Genomic DNA, 15,937 nt, shown 5'->3' with positions numbered 1-15,937 from the left:
AAAAAACTTTACATAAAATCTAAAAACTTAACAGAGATAATTCACAGCGCTTATCAGCTGTTAGAACCAATGTAACATATTGCCTGCGCCTAAAAGCATACAACCATTGGTGCAATATTTTAAAACAGCGGAAGTTATGTTAACTTTGTAAACATGATTTGCCAAATACAACTTTTTCAAACTGTTTCATCTGCAAACAACTGTAAATACTGGCATTTGTATCTGAAATATTTATCAGCTGTGCATTCCCTCGCTTCTCTTCAAACAACGCAACGGAATCAGCTGAAAGACAAAGAAAGGTGTCAGCTGATAGAAATGTGCATAGTCACTGTTAACTGGACAAGTAAATGCATCGAACAGATGTGGTTTTTTTTCGATATGAAGTCACCTTTGAAATTCATTTCATAAAAAGTCAAATTTCCAATTTTTTTCAACATTCCGTAATCAGTTGAAATTTTTTTACGCACGCAGACACATGCAATAAAAATTCGAATTTCTTGTTTTTTCTCTCTCCGAAACGTACCAATAAAGTTTTCTTTCACAAAAAGCACAAAACGTAACGCGCCGCTTGCAAATAATTTTCGCAGACCGTTTAATACTGCTTAAAAAACTGAAAAGTACATACAAATTTGCGTTCGTCGCGTTTCCCATTCACACATTCACACATACCCATCCACCACCTAAGCGCACGGCATCGCTACGCATACGCATCAGCTGTGATCATCGCTGTCGACTGCACCACAACAAATATTAGTGAAAAAAGGGTAAAAAATGAATTCCGAAAACGTAGCAGAGATGAAAACTCCCATTAAGGACCAAGTGGAAGAGAAACCGAAGCCAACGCAACCGGAAAAACCGAAAACCCCGTCACTGCCCGTCAGCAGCGTCATTAGTTTCAATACGGAAGACTTCTTGGCACGCGTTAATATGAATGAAAAGATCAATAACATTTTGCGTTCGCCTACGAAAACCCCAAATGGCGTACGCCAACGCTCTGTCTTCACGGCCATAACGCCATCATCGGTGAGTCGTAAATTTTTGTATTTCCCCATTTTACTTTATTTGGCTTTCGCAGTTGATGGCGTATGAGCGAAAGACGAGCACCGGAAATCAGGTGTGCCATTTGATTTGCTTAAGATTCTGACAGCGGAAGTTCATTTGCGCATGCATTTATTTTCTGCTGTCATTTAAGTCAAATAAATAGCCTTCAGCTGATTGTCAATTTTTCGAACTTCCACGCTCTCACCATTCACTTGCTCTCTGCTTTTCATTTGCTTTTTTTATTTTATTTACATTAACGGTTACTATCGAAAGTTTCTCATACTCGTTTTTTGTTTTGTTTACTTTTTCAGTCTCGCTTCAATGCTAGTGCTGCTCCTTTTGTTTCGCAACAGCATCGTTCGTCGGTCACTTCCGCAAATGTTGGTTCGGTTGTTGCTGGTGTTCTGACACCAAAGGAGACTTCCACACCATCGGCTACGCTACAGACACGTCAAATGCCTATTCCGGTGCACATGAGTGCTACATCTCCCCATCACTATGGAGGTTATGAATCGCCATTGCCATTAACAGGTCGTAGCGGCGGCATGACGAGGGGTATTTTCAACGCTCGCTACCCAGTAGCACCGCCACCATCACCGATCTATGGTTTCGAAAATGATATGTGTCGTATGGTAAGTTTTGGGAGGGTGTATTGAGATAGATGTGGGCAAATTTTAAAAAATTTTCACTTATTTGTTTCGCTGTATTTCTAATTTCCTTTTAATTTCTGTGTTTCGGAGCCAAAGTATTGTAACTTCACGAATATAAAAATGTTTGCTGAGTGCTGCCACTGAGAATGTCTTTGCAAGGTTTCCACTCATTTGAATTTTTTTAATGAAGATATGCTTAAATAAAGACAAAACGAAAGGCATCTTACGCCGTGTTTAAGTAGTTATAAATATTTGTATGTGGGTATGCTAGCTGGGGTTGCCACTTAACCAAGTTAAATGTTTTTCTTTGCACGTTAGCCTACCATATCGGAAACAGCTCTACCGATTTAAACGAAGATTAGCATATGACATATTACAGCAAGTGCCCGTGACTGCCAGACCTGTCATTTTATAAAAGTTGAAATTTCGTCAGTGCATACTTCCAACTGAAGCAGGAACGTTGGTCTATTATAAAACTTAGTCATAGTGGCTTTAAAAAATATCGTGCAGAAAATTAGACCTTTCTTTCGTCATTTTATAAAGCCTGATTTTCATATGTGGTCTTCGTCATGATATAAGAAGCCACTATTCTCATTGCCAGACACTTTCCATAGTGGCTTTGTCCGGCCAGACACTTTTTATAAGGCAAAACTGTACTTTTTCATAAAGCTAAATACTTTTTCATAAGCTGAATGTTTTTTACGGCAAACGAAATTTCAAAAGTTCTTTTTTTTTTTGTATTCGAAATCAGAGCTGTAAAAAGATTGAATCAATTGAGTGTGCATTCTCTCAGCATTCTTTTAAAAAATTGTGATTTATTGGTTGCATATTATAAATCTTCATTCCTGAATGGCTCAAAATACCTTAAATCAAATCTAAAGTGTTTGTGTTATTGAATGGTAAAATATAATTCAATATAGAGTGGGAATGTAGGAACCATTCCCAACCTTTAATGAATGTAAACTTGAAATGAATGCACACTTTTTTTCCATTCAGTACTAAATACTTTTTTCTATGGTTCTTTTTTTGTATACTTTCATTGCCATCAGATAGGTTAAATCAATTTAGGAGTTGGGTGCAAAAAAAGGCGTAAAATTTATCAATAGAAATAATAGCCCATACTAATCATTCAAGTAGTTTAATATTTAGAAATTCATGAGCTTAACACCGGCTTATAATAATTGAATATTCAATCATTATTTTTTAAAACAAAGAAAAATTTACTGGCATACTGCGATTTTAACATTTCGAAAACCGCCACATAATTATCATCAGTAAATTTCGAATGTTATCAAAGGTTTCACTGATATTCGAACCGCGAATCACACGGTGAAACTGCAGTTCCTCAAATCGTCGAAATATACCAATAAATGTTTCTTCCTTTTCAGTTTCTCTTTAAACTTCGCAAAGAAATGGTTCTATATGTCCTACTTATTTTGCTCTTGTAGTAAAATGGATATTGTAAATGAACACATTGTGCATTGACCAAAAAGAGTAAATTGTGGATATTTTTGCCGATAATACAACAAAAACAGATACTTCAGTTTAAGTCGTTTAAATATAAATACATCAAAGTACATAGGTCTATCAGCGATTTCGTTGGAGCTTCCTAATTCAGAGAATTTCGATAAATATATGTCTAATTCCATGGCATCGTCCTACAGGGATTCAGGCTTTTTCTATTCACCTGAGTCACCTTCCCAGTTTTCCTTCACATGTGCCACGAAAAAAAAAAAATGTTTCATTGGGAGAAACTCTTCAGAGGTTATTAATTTCCCTCCCCACAAAGAGATTGACTGGCTACATCGGATTACAGTTTTTTACAGCTGATGTTTTGACAGTGTTTGACGGAATATAAATATAGGACGCCGAGTGATTGAGAAGGACCATTAGTCTCTCTGCCTATTTGCATGGCATTTGTAGGTTGAATTCTATCTTACTTGAGCAGATTTTTATTCAAAGTAAATTTTCTTTGCTATCAACAAAGCTACAACTACCTATAGAACCTACTTTAAATGACTGTAATTACAAACTATTGTGTTTAGAAGAATATATTTCTTAGAAAATAGAGAATAATAGTATATTGCTGTTGCAATTTGGAAACTCACAAACCATTATCTATACAGTATTTGACCATAAACCGCTAGGAAGAATATATGAAGGAACTTAAGAGCTTTTATAATATATATCTTTCAATTGTTTAATCAATAATTGAGGACGTTCAAATGTAGATTAGTACTTTTTCCTGCAAGTCTTTTATATGCCACATTGGCAACACTTATTTAGAACGATGACAATTTTCGGAACAGAGATGTTGAAATATTTGTCATTTGCTTTTTTATTATTAAATTTTTAGAACAATTTAAAAAAAATGCTTTTTCAATTAACTTCTTTGTGCTTTATTACTATTTAAATATCGAAAAAAACTGGTCATTACGGACAATAATTAAATTTTTGTGTAGATAGTTTGAAGTGGCTTTAATTTAAATGCAACCATGTGATATTTGAGCGGGTTTTGTGCATGTACGATATTTTTCATAATTGATTGGTACTAGAAAAGTGTGTGCACACTCAGCAAAGGCTGCATTCATTTGAATGCTTATTCTGTGTTGAAAAATGTTTGCGTTTCATTCAATTACTTCATTCCTTCTTCGAAGAGTTCAAGAGTGCATTCTTTTTTCCCACTACTGAATGAAGAATGGGTTGACTTTTAAGCCAAATTCCTTAACAAGGAATGAAAGAACGAAGAAACAGCATTCTTTAATCAATGATTTAAACGTTCAAATGATTGCACACTTTTATGGCTCTGTTCGAAATTCAGCATAAAATTGCTTCGATGTTCTTTGAAATTTAGAAGTGAAAAGTGTCTGGCTAATCAAAGCCACTATGGAAAGTGTCTGGCACTGAGAATAGTGGCTTCTTATATCATGACGAAGACCACATATGAAAATCAGGCTTTATAAAATGACGAAAGAAATGTCTATTTTTCTGCAAAATTTTTGCATGATATCTGTTAAAGCCACTATGACTCAAGTTTTATAATAGACCAACGATCCTGCTTCAGTTGGAAGTATGTACTGGCGAAATTTCAACTTTTATAAAATGATGAAGGTCTGGCAGTCACGGCTCTTAGACTATATATTGTTACATTACATTTTAAGATTTTGCACAGAAGGTGGCTTTGAAGGTTTCTACATATTTTAAATTTTAAAAAATTTATGAGATACGTCAATATGGATAGCAAACGGAAGATTTTTGGGCTGTATTTCAGTTGAAATATTTCTAAAGGTTGCCACTAAGCTACTACATACATTTTTTCTATGTCCTTTATTTCTATAATGGCTTTGCAAATTTTAATCAAATGGTTTACTTAGGCCCAGTTTTTGAGTAGTTGGTTAAGCTGAGTTGAAACTAAATTTGCTTAAAATCTAGTCAAATTTAAACTCCAGTTAAACTACTCTGCAGTTTTTCAGTCACAGTTCAAGGTCGCCTTTGGAGTTCGCCTTTTTGTCGGCAACATTGGTTTCTTAATATCTAAATAATTTTTAGATACGACAAAAACTGAGTTTTGCTTACCCAACAAACATTTAAAAGATATTTCTCCAGTGAAATGTATAAATATAGTTCCGGAGGTGATATCCAACATCATTATCTAGTTATTCATAAACCAGATAGTTCTCAAGTTGATATCCAATTTCATTCTCCAATCACTATCCAACCTTTGAGACATTTTTTAAAATTTGTAGTTCTCGAGTTGATCTCCAACGTCGTAAGCATTTTTAAATTATTATCCAACCGTTGAGGGATTTTGAGAAATATAGAGTTCTGAAATGAATATTAGACATGTTTCTCCAATTGATATCCTACATTGGATATCGAGTTGAGTTTAAGTTGAAACAAGTAAGGAAGGTTAAGTTCGGGTGTAACCGAACATTACATACTCAGTTGAGAGCTATGGTGACAACATAAGGGAAAATAACCATGTAGGAAAATGAACCGAGGGAAACCCTGGAATGTGTTTGTATGACATGCGTATCAAATGAAAGGCATTAAAGAGTATTTTATGAGGGAGTGGGCCATAGTTCTATAGGTGGACGCCATTTAGGGATATAGCCATAAAGGTGGATCAGGGTTGACTCTAGAATGCGTTTGTACGATATGGGTATCAAATGAAAGGTGTTAATGAGTATTTTAAAAGGGAGTAATCCTTAGTTCCATAGGTGGACGCCGTTTCGAGATATCGCCATAATGGTAGACCAGGGGTGACCCTAGAATTTGTTTGTACATATGGGCATCAAACGAATGGTGTTAATGAGTATTTTAAAAGGGAGTGGGCTTTAGTTCTATAGGTGGATGCCGTTTCGAAATATCGCCACAAAGATGGACCAGGGGTGACTCTAGAATGTGTTTGTACGATATGGGTATCAAATGAAAGGTGTTAATGAGTATTTTAAAAGGGAGTAATCCTTAGTTCCATAGGTGGACGCCGTTTCGAGATATCGCCATAAAAGTGGACCAGGGGTGACCCTAGAATTTGTTTGTACAATATGGGCATCAAACGAAAGGTGTTAATGAGTATTTTAAAAGGGATTGGGCCTTAGATCTATAGGTGGACGCCGTTTCGAAATATCGCCACAAAGATGGACCAGGGGTGACTCTAGAATGTGTTTGTACGATATGGGTATCAAATGAAAGGTGTTAATGAGTATTTTAAAAGGGAGTAATCCTTAGTTCCATAGGTGGACGCCGTTTCGAGATATCGCCATAAAAGTGGACCAGGGGTGACCCTAGAATTTGTTTGTACAATATGGGCATCAAACGAAAGGTGTTAATGAGTATTTTAAAAGGGATTGGGCCTTAGATCTATAGGTGGACGCCGTTTCGAAATATCGCCACAAAGATGGACCAGGGGTGACTCTAGAATGTGTTTGTACGATATGGGTATCAAATTAAAGGTATTAATGAGGGTTTTAAAAGGGAGTGGTGGTTGTTGTATAGGTGGTCGCATTTTCGAGATATCGCCATAAAGGTGGACCAGGGGTGACCCTAGAATTTGTTTGTACAATATGGGTATCAAAAGAAAGGTGCTAATGAGTATTTTAAAAGGGAGTAATCCTTAGTTCCATAGGTGGACGCCGTTTCGAGATATCGCCATAAAGGTGGAGCAGGAGTGACTCTAGAATTTGTTTGTACAATATGGCTATCAAAAGAAAGGTGTTAATGAGTATTTTAAAAGGGCGTGGGACTTAGTTCTATAGGTGGACGCCTTTTCGAGATATCGCCATAAAGGTGGACCTGGGGTGACTCTAGAATGAGTTTGTACGATATGGGTATCAAATTAAAGGTATTAATGAGAGTTTTAAAAGGGAGTGATTGTAGTTGTATATGTGAATGGGATTTTCCAAATATCGACTAAAATGTGGACCAGGGTGACCCAGAACATTATCTGTTGGATACCGCAAATTTATTTATATATGTAATACCTGCCAAGATTTTAAGGGTTTTTTATTTCGCCCTGCAGAACTTTTTCATTTTCTTCTACTTAATATGGTAGGTGTCACAACCATTTAAAAAGTTTTTTCTAAAGTTATATTTCGCGTCAATAAAACAATCCAATTACCTTACCATGTTTCATCCCTTTTTTCGTATTTGGTATAGAATTATGGTATATTTTTCATTTTTCGTAATTTTCGATATCGAAAAAGTGGGCGTGGTCATAGTCGGATTTCGTTCATTTTTTATACCAAGATAAAGTGAGTTCAAGTAAGCACGTGAACTAAATTCATTAAAGATATGTCGATTTTTGCTCAAGTTATCGTGTTAACGGCCATGCGGAAGGACAGACGGACGACTGTGTATAAAAACTTGGCGTGGCATTAACCGATTCCGCCCATTTTCACAGAAAACAGTTAACGTCATAAAATCTATGCCCCTACCAAATTTAAAAAGGATTGGTTAATTTTTGTTCGACTTATGGCGTTAAAAGTATCCTAGACAAATTAAATGAAAAAGGGCGGAGCCACGCCCATTTTGAAATTTTCTTTTATTTTTGTATTTTGTTGCACCACATCATTATTGGAGTTGAATGTTGACATAATTTACTTATATACTGTAAAGATATTAAATTTTTTGTTAAAATTTTACTTTAAAAAAATTTTTTTTTAAAAGTGGGTGGTCCTTCTCCGATTTTGCTAATTTTTATTAAGCGTACATATAGTAATAGGAGTAATTTTCCTGCCAAACTTCATCATGATATCTTCAACGACTGCCAAATTACAGCTTGCAAAAGTTTTAAATTACCTTCTTTTAAAAGTGGGCGGTGCCACGCCCATTGTCCAAAATTTTACTAATTTTCTATTCTGCGTCATAAGTTCAACTCATCTACCAAGTTTCGTCGCTTTATCTGTCTTTTGTAATGAATTATCGCACTTTTACGGTTTTTCGAAATTTTCGATATCGAAAAAGTGGGCGTGGTTATAGTCCGATATCGTTCATTTTAAATAGCGGAACCTACATACCGAATTTCATCAAGATACCTCAAAATTTACTCAAGTTATCGTGTTAACGGACGGACGGACGGACGGACGGACATGGCTCAATCAAATTTTTTTTCGATCCTGATTATTTTGATATATGGAAGTCTATATCTATCTCGATTCCTTTATATATGTACAACCAACCGTTATCCAATCAAACTTAGTATACTCTGTGAGCTCTGCTCAACTGAGTATAAAAAAAATCTCCAAGGTGGTGCCACCAAAGCCAACAGCTATTTATTGTGAGAAATAAACACCTGAACGAAAGCAGTAATGAACGTAATTTATCAAAACTAAATTATATATGTATATGTCATTTTATTTTCGTGAAAATACTGTAGTATTGGAATCTTACACTTGAGTCCAGTGAAAGAACCACAACTTGGAAAAGATAATTTTTTCAACTTAAGTAATAGCATTTTTCGAGTTTTAAAAAATTCCGTCTTTTGCTGAATACACTATGATTCTCAAGTTTAGCCATTGTTTCGTAACACCTCATGACATTTTAGAGGTATGCTAGTTATCGGCATGAGCTCTAATGGTACTCAAGCCCAAATGTTTGCTGGGTATATTCGACGCCATATCGAACGAACGCAAATCACCGATAGGTTAACTAGAGTTTAACCCTGCCAGATCGGCCGCGTAGGCTGAGCTTAAACTTCAGTTAAAGTAGACTGAAAAACTGCAGAATAAGTTTAATCGTGATTTAACTGACAAACTGAGTTGAACTTGTACTGAAAAATCGGCCTTAGGGGCAAGTTATATGTAACGCCACGAGTAATTTTTTCTCGTGTGAACTGAAATTCCAATTTTTTCGACGTCTCGGTTTGACATGATAATAAAATTTAATTAGCAATATTACTGGTTTTAAAGTTTTACTAAGTGCTTCATTCTGTATTGCGAACGATAACTCAGACGAACGATTCGCCTCCAAACGATTACATCTCGCAATGGTATTCTCTATCATTTTCGTTCGGTCTTTACGTTTCTTACTTTGTATCAAGTAGGAAGTCAAATGATACGTTTCCATCGTTTAACATAGTCCAAATACACCAGCGATTCGTCTCTGAGGCGAGACCAATCGTTTCGTAATAGAGAATGAGGTCCTAAGTCGCGAACTGAGTTCGCATGAGATTCGACCATTGAGTTGCAGTTCGAAACATTTTTTTTATAGACGCCGGTAATTCTGTACGACAGCATGACACTCTTAATGCATGTCCAAAAAATTCCGAGAGTGCAAATAGACATTTAAAGCGCAGGATCGCGAGTCTTAAAACGGATGTTAAAAACTTTGCTTCTGTGAAGGGAAACTGAAGCTCTTCATGTGGTTGTTGTAATTTTGTTGTACAAAGTATTTTGATTCAAAACCATTGCTGTAACGGCTGGGGAAATTTTTTATAAGAGCTCAAACTTTCGTTTTTGTATTCGCGGTCCTGAGTCCAAAACGCTTCTTTTGACCCTACTCCCGATATTTTTGAACGTGTATTAAGAGAGTCACGCTGTCGTATAGAATTACCTAGACGTCCCATCTAACAAAACATATATTGAATTCAGGGATTGCAACCCTTATTGCTCAAAATTTCAAGCAAATAAACATGCTGACGGGGTAGTGCTACCTTCATAAGAGTTGCAACAATACGGCCCGTATACAAACTATCGAGAAATGGATTGAATTTTATATTTTTAAGTTTTACCAGAGGAATTAACTATTACCTTTTTAGTTCTGTCTTTGCTCCGAAAATAATAGCACACAATATATTTTGCAATTACAGCCACCAACCATGTCACCATCTCATCATGCTCAACATTTTCCGCAACCGATGCCACCACCGCCATGTGCCGTTGGACGTTTAAGCGGCAGTCACCGTGGTGTCGAGTATGAAAACCCAACACCACCACCCTGCCCTGGAGCTGGACCAATTGCCATGACTAATGGTACAATACAGTTGCGCCTACGAGATGGAATTCGGTATGATATAAATTTAATTAGAGATGTTACGGAAGTGGGTTAGTCGGAATCGAATTCGTATTTTCCAAATTTGTTTTATCTTCTGATCAACTTTTATTATAATGACTACTGCAAAAAGTAGGAGCGGTTATCGTAATCAAATTTGAGCCAATCAGAAACTTCGATATTAGGAATCGAAGTCGAAGCTCTGTACATCCCTAATACTTACGTATACCTAAGAAACTTCTATAATTTTAAACCTTTTCTACTCCCTATCAGCATTGACATGACATTGGACAAAGCTGTGCGTGTCCTTAATCAACGTAGCATGGTGGCTATTGCATTATCGCGCAACTGCAGCAACTCAGCATTGATTCATCCTAATGGTCGTATATTGCAAAGCGGTTCCAAAGTGGAGATAGTCACTTATGATGGCATGAAAACCAATAATTTTGTGTAAGCTGAGCCAAAACAAAGTTTTTTTTTTCAAGAAGTATAAAGCTTATGTTCATTTCTAATTCAGTCGCTACGCTAAAATGTGGTACAAAGGCGTCAGCTTCACCAGCGAATCTTGCGCATTGATATATCTCGTGGATACGGCTGGCACACGCACCACGACTGATACCTTCACTGATCTCACAAAGGATTATACATTGACTGTATTTTATGAGTGCGTGAAAAAGATAATTTAAAGATATTTTATTTTAATCCATTTTTCCATTTTATGTTAGCGACTCGCGCCATGGTCCCTCGTATGTGCAGGATGCAAATGAGGTCATTCAAAATTCCACATATTCATGCACCGATGAGGGCACTGAAATTTATGAGATAAATGGTTTTCGCATCACTCAGGCTGCTGATGGACTTGTGAAGTAAGTGAAAATTTTGTTTTTAGTTTGTTTGCTGATACATTTGAACTTTTTTAGGCTAACACGCACTCATAACAAATGTTTGATACGCACCAGTCCCGGCAATGGTTCTGCCACTTTGACCACGCCCGGTATTCACTGCACCGCTTCACTGGGCAAGACGTCACATTTATTTGTACGGTAAGTTTATGTAGTTAGTGGGGTTTCCTATTCCTACTTTTTTGATCTGACAATATTGTGTTGTTGTTGTTGTTGTTGTATTAACGATAAAGGCACTCCCCTAAGGTCCTCTGCCGGATATAAATCCCGTACGTTTCGGTAACAAAGCATCATTAAAGTACTAGCCCCGACCATCTCAGGAACGATCAACATAACCAAATTAGGCTATCCCGCTCCACCCCCTAGTTTCTTGAAAAACTTGGGGTCGCCAGAGCGTCACCAGCTAAATATGTGTAGGATACATTCATCATCGACCAAAGGCAAAAAAATATAAGACAAATCAAAGAGAAACATCGAATTGCCCATGGGGGCAATTACGACAAAACGCCTATACACAGTTTTATGAACATATATATAATACTCCTATATTGCTAATAGAAAAGGCTCGCAATGAGTTTTGAATTCGGGCACTCTAATGTTTGTGAGTGTACCAAGCCTTTGAACAAAGACTTTTAGTTAATGGGTCTAAGCAACTTTTTGAAAAGTGATCAATATTATTTTCGGTATTGTTTCTGTAGCATTTCGGGCTTATTTAGGAACTATTTATGGATAATCTGCGACAGTTTCCGGGACTTTTTCCGAATCATTTCGGAAAATATGGAGGACGTTTCATGGGTGGAGATTAATTCTCGACAGTTTCCGGATTATATCGAGATTGTATTATTTCGAGCTTTTTTCTGGGCTATTCGGATTCTGTCGGGATTTTGTTTTTTTTTGGAATAATCGAGATAGTTTCGGAACTTTTTACTGAATAAAGTCGAAAATTACTTGTAAATGTTTTCAGAATCATAATGAAGAAATTATTTTGGAGATCATTCATGGAATATTTTGGATCCGTTTCGAGATCATTAAAGAAGTGTTTCGAGGATGTTGCCGAAATGGTTTTTGTGACGATGACGGGATTTTGGTGGGGATTATTTCGGGAATATGTGCACTACTGTGTGGTATCTTACTCATATATCTGCCGCCAGTTCGAAAGAGTCATATTTCAGAACATTTTTAAAAAACCCACACGAAAAATTTTTTTCAGTTTATGTTCAAATTGGGCGTTTTTCTGTACTATCTCCAGTTCATTCCAGCGTGATTTTAGAGACGATTTCGAGATTGTATTTATGATAAGGCTCGGTATTCCGTAACTCGGTTGGAATGGAAGAGGGATTCGAAAACAAGCAAATTACATAATTTGTTTGTTCTCAAATGTGAAGGAAACTCGTTGAGTATTAGGGCACAGGTTCAGACCATTCGAGTACCATTTCGGAATCATATCGGGACTACGTATATCCTTAAGGTATTGCTTTCGAGATCGTTTTTTTATGCTTGACAAACTATCGTCATCCGTATACAACTTTTTAGCCATTATCGAGAATCCGACAAAAAATCTATCCGGTCCAACCCTAGTTAAAATATATAATACTTTCTCTTCACAGCCGTAACGAAAAACGTATGCACTTTGATGGTTCGTGTTTCATCGTACGTAATGCAGGTCACTCGGCCGGCTTCAACGAGAATAATTTATTGATTGTATACTAATGCTGTTAATTGAAATAGAAGACGCCTTTGCAGAAGAAAAGCTTAATAAAACGAAATAACGAAGGCGTTAAAACACACAAGATGATGTTATATAATCAAAAACAAACCAACAATTAAAATTTGAAACCACATACAAAATTTATACAACAGCAAAGCGTACAAATATTACGTAAAGAAATGTATGACGCAAGGAAGAGAAGAAAGAAATTCAAATAATAAAACAATAGTGATAAATATGGTGCGCATAAAAAATTATAGAAGGCAAGCGCCCCTACACAAATAGCAAATGCTCCGAAAACAAATTGCACGCTTTGCTATATAAAATAGTATATAGTACAAAAACAAAGAACTTCATTCGAAATAATTTTCAAGATCTTCAAATGCATAAATTTAAGTTATTTTATTTTTTTTTTACATATTTTAATTTTATTATAAACACACACAAATCGGCGTGAAAATTTCAACTCTTCATAATTTTACGCTTTTTTTTTATTATAATCTACCATTTTCTAGTTTTATTTGATCTCTTCATCAAGCTATGCCTTAGCTGCTAAGTTCTTTATCAAATAATTGCTTCAAGTTCCATTGAGGATGTTTGTTATCAATTTGTAGAACTATGTACTTATAGAACAAAATTCTAGTCTCGAAAAGTGTACTTCAAATTTAAAGTAGTATTTAGTTTTTTGGTAAGAGTGCAGCAAAAAAGTTTTTAACCTATTTATGTAGTAGAAGAAAAAAAATTATAAAAAAAATAATAATAATTAAAAGTAAACAAAATACTTTTTAAACAAAAAATACCAAAGACAACACATCTATGTACATAAAATGTCTTCAATTATGAAAAAGATACTTCTTCTATACTTCAAAACTATCCTTATTCAAATCTATCTCCACACTAATCGAAAAGCAGAAAGCCATAAAGGATAACTTGCCGTCTAGACTATTGTGTGCATGAAATGTGAGTGGTAAAGGAAAGTTATCCCGTTCAACACGTTCGGTGGATACAGAAAAAAAAGTATCACAACAGTAGCAGAATTCTTAATAGAAAAATGCAATTAGCAGCAGAATAGGGAACACCAAATGCTAAAAGCAGCATAATTAGCTACGCATATATGTATGTAGATAGTATATATAGATTAGCATAACGATAACGATAACAATGATAATGTGGATGACGATCATAAATACTTATGTGAGACTAAACAAATTATAATTACGAAAAAAAATGAAGCAAACAACGAGTGCACCTCATTAAGAATACAATATAGTAAAACAAACATAGAATGTCTTCTCATTGACTCTCAATATAATCAAGTTGAAAGAGTGACTTAAATAGCTTATTTGAAAGGCTTATATTATATACATACTTATATAAAAATATAACGATATTTAAAAGGTTGCATAATGTATAATAGCCACATTTAAAAGTATTGTCTCTTCAATTTAAGTAATCTCATTAAAAAATAGTAATATATACGAGTATATATGTTTAATTATACGCAATTGCACGTTTACATACATACATACATACATAAGTGAATACATATGTATACACAGTTAGTTAGAAATTTAGCATAATTCACTAATTATTACTTTCTTCATTTTATAAATGTTTTTGCATCGTTAGTTCCCAATTAGTACTCTCTCAATTTAACGAAAATTTGTTATTAAACATTGAGAATATCATATATACATAAATATTTATATAAAAATAATTTTCGGTTATGTATTATTAAACATAATTTCGGCAAAATGTGCAACAAAATTTTTTAGTTGAATAAAATTTTTAGTTTATTCTGCATTTTAATGAAAAACTATGTTTTATTGAAGTTATATGTATAAGGTACAAATTTTGCTGATAATGAATTGGGTTGTCTCGATTTGTCTAGAGATATTTGTATTGTAATTTCCAGAACCTTGTTTGTTCTTGTACAAATTTTGGTAGCTCTGTATTCCGAACCAATAACCGCTTTCTATAAAATTTTACACTAATAAATTCCATGTGGTGAACTCAATTAGATTCGTTATATTAGATATGCCCTTATACTAATCTTCTAAAACTAATGAATCTTCCTACACTACCAAATCACAAATAAATGGTTGGAGTTATTTTCATCAAATAATTCTTAAGCGGTTAACTAAAACGTTTCATCGCAGCCATCAAATCATTTTAAACTTTTTCATGGAACAGTGTAGAACGAACTGTGATTTTTGAAAGGTTTTTAGTGCCAAAGGCTTTTTCATGAGCTCCCGGTATGAGAAAATTAGAAATGACGATGAAGAAATGAAATATTGGAGTAGCTTTTTCAATAATTCAAATACTTATGGTATTGTAATGTTTGCTGCTGGTAAGCACATATGTGTGATCAATGGAGAATAAGGCAAGGTTTTAGCTAAGTGAAATGAGCGAAAATAAGCAAGGGAGATAAATTGTATTTACTTTACTTCTTTGATGCTGGTTTTCTTCATTTCACTTCATTCTGCACGATTGAAAGGCTTTGTTTGGATGAATAGTTACTTCCATTTTATAATGTTTCACAAATTAATGTTAAATTTGTTTCACTTTAATTTGGTTTTTTCTACTTAATTTTAATTCATTAAATTTAATTTTTTAACTAAGTGTGTAGAGTTTAAATTGAATAATTTCTACTCTCGTTGAAATGAAGGAAATCGAAAACTGGTTTGTTTCGTTATAATTATTTATTATTGTTCAGAAAAAAATGTCTATAGGTTCACAAAATGTATATTTTCACAGCTAAAGTAAAACTATTCGTACAAAATCGTTTAGCGAACTTCGGAAAATGTCTTCTGCTTTGCAGCGGCCAACCATCGCTGTCAACATTGTCTTTAATTCCAATTCTTGGAATTGGTACTTTGTACGGCGAGCTTAGCGCTTACCACGTACTCCGTACTTCATCCAGAATATAAAATTCCACTTATCAGAATTTGCACTTTGTACGGCGAGCTTAGCGCTTACCACGTACTCCGCACTTCTACTGATTAGTGTTCTTACCGCCGATCGCAAAACGAAATGATTGAAAATTAAGAGTGAGCAGCCTTTTTATAGTCTGCACCAGAGCAAAATTATTTTAAGGCAATCCTGTTAAGAAAAATGTTATACAATGCAAATGCAAAAGAAAGAAA

General features: G+C 35.0%; 1 protein-coding gene across 1 annotated transcript; it reads left to right on the top strand.

Moving 5' to 3' along the window:
• The first annotated feature begins 610 nt into the window (after window positions 1–610).
• fest (wurstfest) lies at window positions 611–14,405 on the top strand. The gene is made up of 8 exons (XM_067774192.1): window positions 611–1,023; window positions 1,353–1,673; window positions 10,000–10,196; window positions 10,455–10,631; window positions 10,699–10,845; window positions 10,907–11,047; window positions 11,102–11,224; window positions 12,691–14,405. The coding sequence occupies exons 1-8, from the start codon at window positions 772–774 to the stop codon at window positions 12,791–12,793; spliced, it is 1,461 nt and encodes a 486-aa protein (XP_067630293.1). The 5' UTR covers window positions 611–771; the 3' UTR covers window positions 12,794–14,405.
• The last annotated feature ends 1,532 nt before the right edge of the window (window positions 14,406–15,937 follow it).

Source organism: Eurosta solidaginis, chromosome 3 (genome assembly GCF_040869045.1).
Source record: "Eurosta solidaginis isolate ZX-2024a chromosome 3, ASM4086904v1, whole genome shotgun sequence".
In the NCBI taxonomy this organism is placed as follows: domain Eukaryota; kingdom Metazoa; phylum Arthropoda; class Insecta; order Diptera; family Tephritidae; genus Eurosta; species Eurosta solidaginis.
This window is presented reverse-complemented; position numbering and strand designations above follow the sequence as displayed.